Source organism: Populus euphratica, unplaced genomic scaffold, assembly GCF_000495115.2.
Source record: "Populus euphratica unplaced genomic scaffold, PopEup_1.0 scaffold10.1, whole genome shotgun sequence".
Lineage (NCBI taxonomy): Eukaryota > Viridiplantae > Streptophyta > Magnoliopsida > Malpighiales > Salicaceae > Populus > Populus euphratica.
Genome location: NW_011499856.1, coordinates 79,453 through 95,913, shown reverse-complemented (window position 1 = coordinate 95,913; position 16,461 = coordinate 79,453). Strand labels below are relative to the sequence as shown.

The 16,461-nt window shown below is 33.6% G+C and overlaps 2 protein-coding genes across 2 annotated transcripts; one reads left to right on the top strand and one right to left on the bottom strand.

Moving 5' to 3' along the window:
- Window positions 1–2,519: 2,519 nt before the first annotated feature.
- On the top strand, window positions 2,520–5,115 carry LOC105123189 (laccase-13-like). The gene is made up of 6 exons (XM_011022699.1): window positions 2,520–2,677; window positions 2,781–2,932; window positions 3,039–3,283; window positions 3,371–3,499; window positions 3,639–4,592; window positions 4,699–5,115. The coding sequence occupies exons 1-6, from the start codon at window positions 2,558–2,560 to the stop codon at window positions 4,827–4,829; spliced, it is 1,731 nt and encodes a 576-aa protein (XP_011021001.1). The 5' UTR covers window positions 2,520–2,557; the 3' UTR covers window positions 4,830–5,115.
- Window positions 5,116–5,446: 331 nt separating this feature from the next.
- Window positions 5,447–7,673, bottom strand: SEF (HIT-type Zinc finger family protein). The gene is made up of 5 exons (XM_011022698.1): window positions 7,479–7,673; window positions 7,271–7,379; window positions 6,907–7,009; window positions 5,953–6,059; window positions 5,447–5,872 (listed from the first exon to the last, which is right to left on the bottom strand). The coding sequence occupies exons 2-5, from the start codon at window positions 7,373–7,375 to the stop codon at window positions 5,669–5,671; spliced, it is 519 nt and encodes a 172-aa protein (XP_011021000.1). The 5' UTR covers window positions 7,376–7,379; window positions 7,479–7,673; the 3' UTR covers window positions 5,447–5,668.
- Between the last annotated feature and the right edge of the window lie 8,788 nt (window positions 7,674–16,461).

Genomic DNA, 16,461 nt, shown 5'->3' with positions numbered 1-16,461 from the left:
GCTGTTTAAAAATCGAATGCTACTCCTTGACAATCCATGCTTTTTTCACCAAAGCCCTATCTATAGAGTAGTACGCGATAGGCTTACAAAATCCTTGCATTGAAAGTAAACTTAGCTGGATGTGTATCTCATGTATTAGATGAGTGGATTTTTAATTAATGAATCTTATTAATTTTATTTTTAATATTTTTTGGTATTTGAATTTTATAAGATTATTATGTAATGCCCTCTTCGTTTTAAAGTATCACTTCAAATCCAACCGATGGTAGATATTCAAGTTCAAACCCTTTGATTAAAGATTATGTAATGCCCTCTTCGTTTTAAAGTATTTCTTCAAATCCAACCGATGGTAGATTTTCAAGTTCAAACCCTTTGATGAAAGAAAGAAGAAGTTGTAAATCCCAGTTTGGTCTTCAACTCATTGGTTTTTTTTTTAAAAAAAAAAAATTGGTCAAAAAACATTGTTTTGATCCTTCTAGAAAAAAATCTAGAGTTTATCTTGATGGATCGTCTTGACCTATCACCCCCAGCTTTATCTTGAATTGAATTTTATAATTAGTCAAAATATCTAAATTTTATAAAAATCAAATAGTTTACGACTTACGCAATGTAACGAGTGGAATTCACTCTAAACTAGGTTTTAGTATAAGTAAAGACTGCATTGTTTTCAAAATGTTATAATTTTTTTAATTTTAAAAAAAATGGCATTGTTTGACAATAAATATTGTAGCAATCCATTCCTAATGACTAACGTACGCCACACATAAATATTGCTTGAAAATCACTCCTCTGCTCGAGGCTATCTGGTGAAATATAACTACTTTAAACAAAATCCATTGAAAGAAGCTTGAGCTCATGGGTCAAGAATGATGGCTGCCTTTTCTTTTTTGCTTTTTTAAATTATAATTAAAATCGTCAAGCCCATGGACTTTAGGGTTAAAACTATATTCTAACATTTTTAATAACTGGACCGCTAACAGAAAAAATAACATCATAACTTCTCCTCATTCCACCAAACCCTAAACCAAATTTCAACCTTACCCTAACTGTCCTGAGATTTTCTATGCCTTGAGATTTAATCATACGCTAGGAAGTGAACATTTGATATTGTATTTTATTTACTACCACGAAGAATTGATTGGTCCACATGGGCTGACAGGCAGTGTATAATGGTTGAGCTAACCATTGATTCTGTACTTGACTCATTGTCTAACCATGACGAGCCAATAATGTATTAGGTTTTTTTTTCATTTACTATATTGTTAGGTTTTCGGGGTTAGTTTAATAATTTTAATCTTATGAAATAATTAAAAAGTCTCATAATTTTGATCATTTCTCAGCACAATCCTAATTAAACAAGAAAACAAACACAAATAAAAAGAAGCTAATAAAATTCATGATCTACCAATGATGATAATAAAAATATCTCCATCTATTAGTTTTATTTATATCTATAAAAAAAACATTTAAAGAGTAATTAATAAAATATCTTTAATTACTCTCTAAGTACCACAACTAAAGCACTTCTCAAAATTTTAAAAAATACATATATTTCTAATGAAGTAATGATATGATATTTCAATAAATACACACCAGATTTGATATTAATAGCATGATTTTCAAACTAGAGCCTGGAATGTTAATAAACTATGCTGTTAGGTAAGGTCCAAAATATAATGTTTATTATTTCATCTCAACCTAATAATTTAAATTGTTAGATAAGATCTAAGATATAATTTATATTATTTTTTAACACATTTTCTTAAGTAAAAATCATTTAAACTTGAAACTTATACAAGTCTATATTATTATATACTTAATTTTTATCAAATAAATGAAAATGATAAAATTCAAACTCATGACTATTTAGTTATTAAAATTTTGATACTAAGTTAAAATATCATTTTAATTTAATAATTTAAATTATAAAATATAATTTATATTATTCTCTCATGATAATAAACTTGTGTGAAGTAAGTGAAGTAAGTGAGGAAAGAGGACCCCTGTTACATAAAGAGCCAATCAAGTAACAAACAAGAATAATTATGGATACCTACCTCCTAACTGAAGAACTCAGACCTGCCTTTGGCACGTATAACCTACAGAAAGAAGAGAAGATTTTAACTTCGAATCATTTGCTTATGTAATGAAACAAGTTAACTCACCGCTACGCTAAAAACAAATCAAGGTATCGAGCCTTTAAGGCAAGCCTCCAAATACCATGGCAAGATGAGTTGAACTGCTCAGCAGCATGATCATATGATTGGTCCCTCGTATGTGCCCTAGTCCTTTTAGCGCAGGATCTTCATTTGGTTGATCAAAATATTTATGGGGGCAAGTGGGTGCACCAAATCCGTTTCTGGTTGGACTAAACTGTCCTCAAACTCCCGTGTCATTGTTGACTCATATAATCTCATCTGCCCAAAACATCCCTTTCAGAGAGGAAGAAAAAAGAAAGGAAAGTTGAAGTCCTGTCCTTTCCCGCTTTATCTTACTATAAATAAACTGTCGTTCTAGGCTGTATCTCACACATCATCTGTAACGAGCTTACACGGCAATGGAGACTCGTAACTTGACTGTCAAGCAAGTTTCCTACCGCCTTTTTCTTAGTATTTTTGTAATCTTCAGTTTCCAAGCTCATTTCTCTGAAGCAGAAACTCACTACCGAGAGTTTGTTGTATGTGTTCTCTTCGTTACTATCTTCTTATCTTTTGCTTGTGATAGAATATAAAGCTGTGAAGTAAATTCCTTTTTTTCCCTTTTCGTGTCGATGGAAACAGATTCAAGCTAAACCAGTGAAGAGGCTGTGCAGAACCCATAACACAATTACAGTGAATGGACTATTTCCAGGACCAACATTGGAAGTGCGCGATGGCGATTCTCTTGTGATCAAAGCAGTAAATAATGCTAGATACAATGTTACCCTCCACTGGTAATTATCGAACATATTATGCATGTAGATGAGAAAAAAAGAGAATTGCATATACATACATGGATGTTTTAACTCATAATCGATTGTTGTTGTCTTGATTAATCAGGCATGGAATCCGACAGCTGCGAAATCCGTGGGCTGATGGACCCGATCGTATCACTCAATGCCCCATCCAACCAGGAAGGAGTTATACATACCGATTCACAATTGAAAATCAAGAGGGGACTTTGTGGTGGCATGCTCATAGCAAATGGCTTAGAGCCACCGTTTATGGTGCTCTAATCATTCATCCTAAATTGGGTTCTCCATATCCATTCCCTATGCCCAGGACAGAAATTCCCATTCTTCTCGGTAACCCATCTTTCATTTTCAATCCAAAGTCTTCAACTCATTAGATGGTGGCATAACTGGCGAGCTGATTATGTTGTTGATTAACAGGGGAGTGGTGGGACAGGAACCCTATGGATGTCTTGAGGCTAGCGGATTTCACAGGTGCAGCACCAAATATATCCGATGCTTATACCATCAACGGCCAACCTGGCGATCTCTATAGATGCTCAAAGCAAGGTTCGCCAGTTATTCTTTTTTTTTTTTAATTATTATTATTATGCTTTCAGATTTATTCAGCTCTAGTTTTCATTTGTAACGTTAATTTTCACTAACCATTGACCATAATATCACTTCCGTTGTGGTTTTGACAATGTAGAAACTGTGAGATTTCCTGTGGGTTCTGGAGAAACAATCCTCCTAAGGGTCATAAATGCTGCCCTGAACCAAGAACTCTTCTTTGGAGTGGCCAACCATAAACTGACAGTAGTTGCTGTTGATGCTGCCTACACCAAACCTTTCACAACCTCAGTCATCATGATATCTCCTGGTCAGACAACTGATGTCCTCCTCACTGCTGATCAAACCCCAGGTCAGTACTACATGGCAGCTCATGCCTATAACTCAGCCAACGCACCTTTTGACAATACCACCACAACTGCAATCCTTGAATACAAGACAGCTCCTTGCAATGCCAAGAAAGGAAAGCAATCAACGCCTATCTTCCCACGACTCCCAGGCTTCAACGACACAAACAGTGCGATTGCATTCACTTCCGGTCTAAGGAGCCCTTCCAAGGTTAAAGTCCCACTTCAGATTGATGAAAACCTATTCTTTACAGTGGGGTTAGGACTCATCAACTGCCCCAATCCTAATAGCCCTCGCTGCCAAGGTCCAAATGGAACTCGTTTCGCAGCTAGCATAAACAATGTGTCTTTTGTACTCCCAAAAAGAAACTCACTAATGCAGGCCTACTACCAAGGCCAACCTGGAATCTTTACCACAGACTTTCCACCTGTCCCCCCTGTAAAATTTGATTACACTGGCAACGTCAGCCGAGGACTATGGCAGCCTGTTAAAGCAACTAAGCTTTACAAATTGAAATTCGGTGCTAAGGTACAAATAGTGTTCCAGGATACCAGTATAGTCACAGTTGAGGACCACCCAATGCATCTCCATGGATACCATTTCGCAGTTATAGGGTCAGGCTTTGGTAACTTCAACCCTCAAACAGATCCAGCAAGGTTCAACCTCATTGATCCACCATATAGGAATACCATTGGAGCCCCTCCTGGTGGATGGGTAGCCATCCGGTTCGAGGCTGATAATCCAGGTAACACAGATAATATGCATATATATTTAATATATTTAGTTTGGTTTCAACATTGAACAGATTGACTGATATGATACCTCGCTTTGGCTTACCTGGTTTGAAACAGGAATTTGGTTATTGCACTGTCATTTAGATTCACATCTCAATTGGGGTTTGGGTATGGCTTTTCTAGTTGAGAATGGAGTTGGCAAGTTGCAGTCTGTACAGCCTCCCCCACTTGATCTGCCTCGGTGTTAAAGATCACACCATTAAAAGGCTCCCCAGCAATTGCATCTTGTCTTCTCAGTTGATGATCAATTTACAGTTTCTAAAGTCAGTCCTAAGATATAAATGGATTTGTTTGTCTGAATCCCGGGATGCATGTATTCTAAACTAGCTTATTTTCTACTAGTTATGTCCCTAGAAGGACTATGTTCCATTAAGCAATTGATTTGGTACGTGTCTGGATTGAGTGTATTTGTTTTAAAATCAAGAAAATTTTCTGAATTATGAGAAGTTGGAATATCACTTCCATTTCATTTTACTGTCAGTAAGTAATATGTAGTTAGCAAATGTTAACATGTCTGTCCCATGAAATGGATTTAGCTCGTAGGATAGAATAATGACTCTGTTCGTGTCCTAAATGATCTAATAACATAGGAAAACCTAGCAACACATTTGCTAAAAATGTGTAAAAGCAACCTGGGACACAGCCAATAATCCTGGGATTGATTAAAAACTCAGTCTGGGATAAAAAGAAAGAAGAAAAACAAGTCAACTGAGTGGATCAAACCAACTATATTTTTACCAGCTACATTAAAATCAAATCTATAGACAGAAGCAACGCCCTACTTCCTACAGACTAAATGCACAAATTGACAATCAAAATGCACCCTCGGTCACCTGACTGAATCAAACTAAATAGATGTAAATGTACAAAGAATAATGGAAAAACAGCCTCCCTTTTCTTATATCCAATGTACATATTGAAAATCAGAGTGGCACAATCCATAAAAAGCTCCAGCATATCAAAGTGCGCTCATGGAGATGAAGTGTTGTTATATCTACAAGAAACAGCCTGGCTCAAGTCTTACCAATCAGGCCACAAATTTCAGGCAACGTGTATCATCATGTATTTTCTGGCACCGGATTGAACAAAAGCGCATTCCACACTTCGCACATGTATAATTGGAAGTGAACCCACAAACAGTGCAGAAATGCCTGCGGCAGGTAGAACTTGGAGGTCCCACTGCTGCCCTCAAATAGGATGGAACATGCGGAGGCAAAGCTTCCAGGTTCGCCTGTTTTCATAGGTTGAACATTTAAAACCATCTATTCATACAATTAATATAAGTCAGAGAATGAACGTTTCCATTCATACCTCATGTAAGAGTTCCAAAAAATTTCTTGGGGCTTTCCTAGCATTCTCAAGCGCTTTTGCTTGCCGAGTTTTACGCTTTGTGCCTTTCTGCTTCTTTTGTATATAGACTGCAATGGAGATCAAAGAATGTTTAAAAATAATATTGAGAAAAAACATGCACAATTTGATCAACTTTCACTTTGCTAAGGAATCCCGTTAGACTACCACTACTGGTGATAAAAAAACTTGGAAGGAATTTCAAGAAGGCTTATCATTCTCCCTATTCAAAAGATCACATAACACCCATTCAAAGAATCAAATACTGGTTATGGATTGATGATCAAATTACCAAGACAGAAAAAAAAATGAAAGATCTGAATGCCAGAACAAAGACAATAAGAAATCAAATAGAAAAAAATACAAAAGAAAAGAAAAGAAAAAACGATCTCTAATCTCAGAAAGAAATATTAGTCCTAACAAACTAAGTTATAATTTCGAAACTTTTTAAATAAATGTATGCTGAGCCCATAGAGAACATTTTAAAATAAAGGTAAATACATAAATACGGGACATAGCCTTGCATAACATTATTGAAAATCAAATTCACAAAAAGGGACATGTTTCAATCCAAATGGTAAAGTACCAGAAGCTTGTCTTGCCAAACATAAGATGCATTAGAATAGATAACTGGCACCCCGAAAAAATAGCAGAAAAAAGATGCATGCAACAATACTTCTTCGTGAATGCTAGTAAACAAAACCCGCTGGCTACATAGAATTCTTACAAAAGATAAACGACAGAGGCAGACATAAACATATCATACACAGACAAAACACTTCCACGCCTTCAATGTATCGAAGGACATTCTCTTCAACTTGAAACCATACAAAGCAAAGCATATAAACGGAAAATGTAACAAGTTATTCTCAAGACAGAAAAAAACGCAAGAAAGAAATGAATGAGAGACTCTAATACCATCATCGTCATCATCAAGAGAAGCCTCGTCATCATCAACAGCTTCTACTGTTTCCATCCCTGTATAATCATTCTCCAATGCTTCAAGTCTAGCAATTGCTGCCTTAGAAAAAAAAAATCCAAAACCATCTTCTTTAAATCAACCAAACTTAAGTAAAACAACAAAAAGCTTCGATCTTTGCAAAGAAAAACAAAGCCCCATTTACTACTATCTTTCTCAAGTCAGCCAAACATCAATAAAACGATAAAAATTTTCAATCTTCTCATTTTAAAACAGAAACCCATTTCACCACTGCCTTCTTTAATTGATCAAACAATTGCAAAACAACTTTTTTTTCAATCTTTTCAATAAAAAAACAGAAACCTGAGTTCTGTTATCACTGCTGGCAAGCGCAGCTGCCATTTTTGGAGCAATCTTTCGGGTCCGCATTGACATTCTACGAAACGGGTTTGAAACGTCATCTTCCATTAGCCTTCAAAAAATCCAAAAAAGAATCAAACTATAGTTACATAAAAGAAAAAACACACAAACTTTGAACGAAAACAGAGATATTAAAGAGAAAGAGAGCGAACCCAGATGAAGAAAGCGGCGGCTTTGTTCCAAATATGAACTATAAGTCTTTCTTTCACTATGTGCGGAGTACTGATGTGTGGAAAGTGACAGAGAAGCTGATTTGGTGAAGGAAGTAGAAGGGGCACTTCAAATTTGGAGGACTTGTCGTTTGTAACAAGCAGATGACATGTCATTTATTTTATGAGCTAAGCCCCAAGCTTCTCTGTTGAGTTTTAAATGGCCCGGCAGATCATACCTCGAGTTAGGTAAACTAAAGGTTAAGGAAAAAAAACCTTTTTTTTTTTTTTTTCAAAAATCCATATTATTTCAAGTTCTCTCTAAAAAAAAAAGAAAAAGAAAAAGAAAACGAGTCGATCCTCGTCTACCAACTTCACCAGTAATTTAGAACTTAAATCGGGTGGCTTTAAAGTCAACCAGTATCTATATTCCCCTGTATTTTTTAAAATGTTAAGTTTAAACCTATACTTTGTAATAATAATAATAAAAAAAAACCCTTACGTTGTAGCATGCATGCTAGCTTATTGTTCAAAAACTTCCTGCTAGAATTTGATATGTTGATTATTTTTCCTTCAAATTCACGATTTGCTGTCTAATGTTGGCTGCTTTGTGTACTATTTTCCCCAAGGAAGGATGCATAAAAAAGAAATCTGGGCTTGACGCACACCTCCGCTGCACAAATTCTTTGCGAAAAATAATCAACCACTAGCAAATCAGTGTTTGGCCTAGCAGTGAAAGGGGCTTGTCTCCTTCCACTGCACCTAAGTTCGAACTCTAACGTGTACGCCTGTCATCCCCACGGTGCCTTACATGCCTACTGGATTTGCAGGGTATTCAGTGAGCCGTGAGAATTAATCGTGATGCGTGCAAGCTGACCCGGACACCCCATGTAAATAAATAAAAAAATATATAGACATCAATCTCTTTATCAATAATATTTATTCTTTTCTTTTTTCATTACTTTACGCCAAGACTTATATACAATATCATTCTTTACATTTCATTTCATAATTAGCTAAGTTAATATAATCAAGGTTTATAAATACTAGATAAATCATTCAAGCCAAATCAAACAATTTAGGTTATTCAAGCTCGTTTAAGAGTTTCACATTAGTTCATTTTACAATCATATACTCCCTGTAATTTTCAATTTAAATGTCTTTCCTAATCATTGTTTTTTTATATATATATATATTTACTAAGTATTTAACATTGAAAGTTCTAATGTTTTGTTAATGATTTTTTTTTCAAGAATAACTAAAACTAAGTAAAAACTCTCATTTAAATTGATTATATTCTAGTCATGAAAAACTCAATTCACTATTTCATCATTTATTTTGATGAAACCAATTTAGTGAATTACTGAAATTTTAAAAAGTTATTAGTTTTTGTTTATGAGTAAATCAAAATTATAAATCTTAGATCAAAATGGATAGTTTGAATTTTATGAATATAACATAAATTATTCAAATCCTAAATGAATTCATCTTACTAGTCAATATTATATATTCAGATACAATTTTTTAAGAAAAAAATTTATTTTATAGTATACAGAACTTCCCATATATTGTTTCAAAATGTATATAAGCTATCTAATTTTATTTTTTTAAGAAGGTAATCATAGGAGCAATGATTAAAATGAACACCTCATGTAACCTATTTGGATTTTCCTCCATGGACGGACAAGACGCTACCATCAGCTAGCTTCAAGCCCATCTCAGTCAAAGACCTTATTCTTGCATTATTATGATTCTTGACGGTACTTTGCATGCATATTCTTGGCCTTGGACTTGCCGGTTATCACCATTTCCAAAACCTTTGCCTAAATAACTTACAAGCACAGTCCTCTTGCTGAAATCATGCCACTTAATAACGTTGTATGTATCATTTCATCAATTTTTTATAGTCTTTTCCCTTGTGTTATGGTTTGGATTAACTGGTGTTTTTTTTTCCGGGTGTTATAACTGAAGCTGATAAAAAATATCGTACCAGAACCCTAGAAGAACTAGTTTTAAAGTACCCAAATGGTGTTGAGAAGATCTTCTGATCCTGTATCTACATTGAACTTAACTGATACAATTCAACGGCTAGGTATTTCCCATCGTTTCACAGAAAAAATCGATGAACAGCTTGATATTAATTAATTACAAAATATCTCAAAATGATATTATTTTAATTTTTCTATATATATATATATAAAACATTTAGAATCAACCCTTCAATACATAACTTGGATTTTGCCTTGGATAGACCCCCGCATCGGGTTTTTGAACTATGCTTCATGCTTGGACTCGGAGGATAACTATTACCAACCAAAAACACATGACCCCTCAAAAAAAAACTCTATGTATACTCGTCTCTTAACAGTATTCAAATCAGCTGAAATTTTTTTTAGCTTTATGGTAGCATGAGTCACTTGCAGAGAAAATCAGCTTGCTAAACAAGTGGGATTTGTGGGTTTGTTTTCGACATGTAAGATTTGTTCATGTTCTTGAGAGAAGTTAACAACATAGCGAATCGGCTTCCTAAACAAGGTGTTTTCAGGAGTGAGGATCTAATTGCATGGCTTTGAAAAGCATAGACCTTTTGATTCAAGAGTATATGCGTATGCTTGCGTTGTTGATCCTGCTGATTATCTTACGGTGCTCTTTTTGGGCTGTGGGTTGCAGGACGATGATCGTCCATTCTGTTCGTGTTTTCATTTACTGTCTATCTTCGTTTCAATTGCTGTCTCTCTCTTTTTTCTTCTACTTGGAACTTTTGCTTCTTTTTGGCCCAGTGGTTTATGTCATAGTTGTGAGAACCAATCCGCGGTTGACACGTATCAAAGCTTCGTTTGTCAGTTGAGTGAGTGGCCCGCGAGTCAACCCGAGCTATTATTTTTTAGTAAAACAAGTAGGATTTAAAAAACATAAAAATAATATCATCTTTTTTATTTTTATTACCGGGTTAATTTTGAACCAAGTTTTATATATATTATTTACATATCCACTTTGATGTTGGTTATTTTAACAACTTATATATATAATCACATTTAATTAATTAAACTATCATTATGCACACGATTTAAAGCTTAGCTGACCAATTTGTTTTCTATAAATTATTAGGAGATAACAGTTTGAGGCCTAAACCCAATTCAAAATAAAGCCCTAAATGAGCCAACTGTCAAGGCTAAGTCCACAGACTCAGCAAGAAAACCAAGGCCCAAAGAGGGACACAATGCTAGAAGTCCGGCCTCCCTGGGTTGCTGGTCTCTGACAACTGAACTGCCAAGAAATCCAAGAATTCTGGGATTGGAACTTTGATGAGTTTCACATTGAACACGTCGATTACAAAGGATCGTAACAACAGACGATAATCAGATAACCACCTTTTATCTCCCTTGAACTGCATTGTTTTGGTCTTTACAGTCATGCTGATTCTGGTTTTAGCTGTTTTTGTTTTCTGGGTTTTCCTTACTTTTGCTGTTTAAGCAAATATTTGAATAATCTAGCATAAAAAACTGCACAGATGGAGCTTGGTGTGATGTTTAAAATGATTGTGGATGATTAAAAGTTTGAGAGTTGGAGCAAATTCACCATGCATGCTTAGTTTAATATGGGCGATCTTGTCATACTGATGTGAAAATTGTTTTCTTTTTTTGATGAATGTGACGAAAATTGAAAGAACCCCACTTTCAATTAAGTGGAATTAGGAGAACTAGACTGTTATCTTGATTTTCTGTGTGGTAGATTTCACTTTTTTAGTACATCCAACTGGGAAGACTATGAATTTTATGTGTACAATGATGGCAGATTGGGGAGCTGGCTGTTGATAAACATGTTCAATACTTTGCATCAGTTGAAAAGGTGAGGGTTCTGAAGATTCAGCACTCCTGTGATTCTTTACTCGATCTTTGTTTACATTATAACCTGACTTTGAGGATATTTTTGACTTGCTATGTTACTAAAGAGAAAGGATAGTTTTGAATCTGTTGTGTAGCAGGGGGTTGGCTACTCTTGATCTTCTAGCAAAGCTAGAAATTGTAGGATTCAAATGAAGTGATTCAGTGGATTATGGAGTGCACATTAAGGATTTTCTTTTTATTTTTAATCTGTGTACAAAACAAAGTCGTTTTTGGTTCTTAAGAAAATAATAAAACGATGTTGTTTTGAGATTCATGAGAAGCCATCGATCCTGCTTATGCTTTGCCTGTTAACGTTGTGCATAGGATTTTCTTTAGCAGATGATAGTTTAGCTATTCGAAGTGAAAAGACTTGTTTATTCCTTCCATAAACCGAAGTCCATAGAAGATCCAAACACTACGGCATCTTTGGACCTTCGATGGAACAAGTTTTTTGAGCAATGTTTTTGCAGACTATATACGTAATAAACATGGTAAGAAATTCCCCGTTTTTTGTCTTTTATCCCTCTGTAGATGGGAGCCATCGTGCTTGTAGCGTGAATTATAAACAAAATCGATTATATGAAGTGGGGGCTGCTGGTTCTTGGAAGTTGGTTTTTGTACGAGTTGCTGTCGTTTGTTCTTGTGTTCCTCAAAACTCTTTCTGGGTTCAATCCACAGTTTTATGATTGCTTGGAGTGAATAAAAACATGCCCATTGGCCATTGGAATCAGCTATTTCTTGTGTTTAGCCATACCTGACAATATTGTCTTCAAGATTTACAAGGACTCATAATTTCAGGATTTCTTAGTACTGTTTTTGTTCTATCTTTCTATTTGAAAAACAAAATTAGAAATATAATAATTGTTTTTCTAAGAAATCCACAGTTGATTTTCAAAACGAAACAAAATGGCTTTCAAAAACTCTGATGATGGTGAACTATTTGTCATGTATATACCTCTCTGTTTCAGAAACAATCATGTTTGATCTTGAGAGGTTAAAATAAAATCATATTTTTAAAAGAAATAAAACACGGAAAAGACAATCATGCTCTACAGTAAAAGGCCACGAGAAATGCCAAATCCATTAATTGCTTCCAGGTTGTATCGATACCCAACAAGAATGAACAGAAAAATACAGTAAAATTTACTTTGTCCTCAAGTAAGTGAGTGACTCTTGTAAGAGAAGGGATGTCGGCTCAAATTCCACAACTTGGAAACTGCAAAATTGCTCACAGATGTCTCCTCCTTGCCGTCACCTAATCCCACCACCATATTTTAAACACCTTTTCTCCGCCCAATCGGCCCACCTTTCCACTCGCTCCGCCCTGCTATGCAGCCAATAGCATGAGCTCAAACACGAGTCCCCAATCAAGGAATGGAAAGTGTCCTCATAATCCTTAAGATGTTGACTCGCATGCTATGGATTTGTTTGTTACGCTACCCTTTGATCGTGAACCAGTGATCGTGGGAGGCCGAAAAAAAAAGATTCTTGTAAATGTAATTTTTTCAAGTACGGATATCCTCTTCAAAACTTGATCAAAAGATTAATTTAATGATATTCTGATAGTTAGAAACCGAAGAAAATTAATTTAATTAAATTTTTATACATTTTAAATATATAAATACAATTGAATTCAAACTTAATATTATAATTAAACTGCATTGGAAGATAGCAGCACCGTAGCAATTCTGTAATGATATGTAGCGGATTAAACTCACCAAAGGGATTTTTTATTTACAGACAAAACAAGTCCCAGGCTTTGAGAGTCGAGGGAGAGAGAGAAGATCGAAGGCCATGTTGGATAAGACATGTATACGTCAACATGCGTGCAGTCCACTGCATGCTGTCCGTGCATCTACAGTCTTGCCTGTGTAAGATTCTGACACGTGACAATAGCTAGGCCTAATCAAGAGTGGTATCATTAATTATTAATTTTTCGGGATTTGCTTAATTTCTCTTGGTATTAGCTGGCTTTTGCCCATGACTGCAAGAACCCTATGCAGCCCTCTACACTATAATTACTATTCTATTATGGCCCTTTTTTTTTAATCACTGTAATCGATGCATTTGGCTTTCTCAGGTCATCATCTCCTTGGATTCCCACGAAATCTTTAGTTATTCGTACTAGATTTTGATGGCACGCCGGATACCCAGACAGAAAATAAATAAATTATGAGATGATTGTGTTTTCTAAAACATTAATGGAGATTTAATAATAAGATTAAGTTCTGTTTGTTTTTTATTTTAAAAGAGTTTTGAAAAAGATTTAAATTTATTTATTATTTTACTTTAAATTAATTTTATTTTAGTTTATTGGATTGTTTTTATACCTAATATTCAAAATAATTTTAAAAATAATAATATTTTAATATATTCTCCAGCTATTTTAATAATATAATATAAAAATAACAAGATAACAATAACAAATAAAAAAATATTTAAATTAAATGTTTATCTTGTATTTGTAAGTCATTTTTTATTTTTTATTTTTCTGTTTTTTAAAATATTTTTTTATCTTTATTATATCTGTACTGAAATTTGAATCTCAAACAATGATACAATGAACAAACATATTTATTAGTCAAGTTTATGATTAATGATTAATTTGGCTGATCACGAGATTTGGTGGAGTGGATATTGAGCAACGGCCGCCAGAATAGTTGGTCGATGCTTGAATTAAAATCCGTGCTCACTTTTTCCGGTGAAAAGAGAACAAGTCCTCAGCGTGAACTCAGAGTAGAAAATAAAAATTCAATGCCCAACCAGTATGTCAGATTCATTGAATATGGAGGAAGACGCTGTTTGTTACTGTGTTTTTGAAAGTATTTTAGAAAGAATTTAAAAAGTTTTATTTTAATTTTTTCATATCATTTTAATATATTAATGTAAAAAATAATTTTTTAAAAATAAAAAATATTTTTTAAATTTAAAATCAAACTATATTTTCTTGTGCTTTTATATTTTTTAAATATATTTTTAAAATTTTATTATTTTTAACATCAAAACTATTAAAGAATATAAAAAAAATAATTTGATGTATTTTAAATCAAAACCATTAAATCAAAAGCAATATTAAATCTCAGCTTGGGAAAAAAAAATTGTGCTTAATCAACAGGTGAGAGAAATTTGGTTTAACTCCCAGCATCAATGGCAAGACCTTGTTATTAAGACAACATAACATCATGAATTATTTAAATTAATCTGGTTTTATGGCATTTGATTTGAGATTCCATCACGTGCTTGGAAAATAACACAGATTATTGAATTATTAAGTTATTCTGTAAATTTTTATATTAACTTAAATAAATTATTTTTATTAAAATGAGATCATTTTACTTGAAAAAAAACCATGTCACTGACCAAGAACCGAGACTGATTAACTCAATTGAATCACTAAAATTCTAATTAAATTAGTAAAGTTTTATTGACCAATAACTTGTTTAATCCAATTAAAAATTTAACCTAGTACATGCTGTGGATCTCAAATTCTTAAAATCTTATCATTAACCAATGCTGGTGATTGGGAGAGGAGCATAGCTGGAAATCACAAGAACAACCCATCCCTAATATTATACTTAACGTACTGAGCTGTCACTGCAATTAGTGGTGTGAAGCTGATCCACTAGCTGGATTAAAGCGGTCCATGATTACAACCACTACTAATTATTATTTTTAGGACACCAATTAATAGTCCGTGCCCCTAGTTCATGGATATATACGAGCTCTCGCTGGGTTTTTTTTATGTGTTTTAAAAATATATATTTTTTAATATATAAAATTAAATTTTTATTTTTTATGTAATGTTAATATACTATTATAAAAATTTTAAAAAATATTTTTTTATAAAAATCATGCGGTAGAATAACATCACATTAAAATATATAGTTCATTCAAAGATGTGATGTGGTGTGATTAATAATACTATTTATTTTAATTATAATTTTAAATGTTTTCACTAATTAATATATATCCATGGCAGAAGTTATAATTTCTTTTCTAAAGAAATTGTAATTTTCATTTTCATTTTTGAAACTCTAATTACAAACTTCACTATAATAACAAATTAAAAATGTTTTTAAAAAACGTAAATTTATTTTTTATAATTTTAAATTATTTTGATGTGTTGTTTTTGAAAATAAATTTTTTAAGATAAAAATATTATTTTAATATATTTTTAAAAAATACTGTTACGCACTTGTAAACACCTTATCCACATGGGAAAATCCCCATCTCGTGTGAGAAAACAATCTCGTAATTTATACAGGAACCAATGGCAATCAAGCACCAAAAAATGCCAGCTGGATGCAATAAAGACTGGCTGGCTGGCTGGCTGGGAAGTTTTCACCCACGAAAATAAATTAAACTGCATACGCAGTCGGGTGTACTCCTCTTAGATATTTCTAAGGCAAAGAAATATCTCTTGCCACCTGGGGAAGTTTCATTGGATTGTCAGAGATTCTGCTAACACAGCAGAGTGAAGTGGACATGAATTTCTGGATATGTGTGAAGCTTTCTTTCTTCATGCACGGTAAAGGTGACAGCAGTTCTGTGATGGCCTCCCTGTCATTTTCTTTAACCATTTTGGAATCAAAGCTGCCCGTTAAAAATACTTTCTTTTTTCATTTAAAAATAATATTTTCAAAAATAACATTGTCAACACATTAAAAAATTCATTTAAAATAAAGAAAAAAATAGATTAAAAACAAGAGAATTATGCATGACATTAAAGTGATTAAGAATGTGAATTAAATAATAACTTGATTCGATAAGAAATTAAGAAATGTAGAAAGGAAGGCAATGGAGAATTATTGCTCCATAATCATTGAAACTAAAGCCAAATCCATCATGCTTTTTAGTGGAATAAAGGAATGGAGTGGAAATAAACTACAATATTATACTCCACGTTGAACCTTATTCCATACCATGAAGCTTCCAAATAATGATGGCAAGTACCATTACACGGAATTTCTCCATCTTAATCTTTGATTTACAGTGACAAAACAATATTATATATATATATATATTAAAGACACGACGATAAGGGAGTTGATCATTGCATTATTTTACCCCCCTTAAATCCTGGACCCTCACTTGCCCA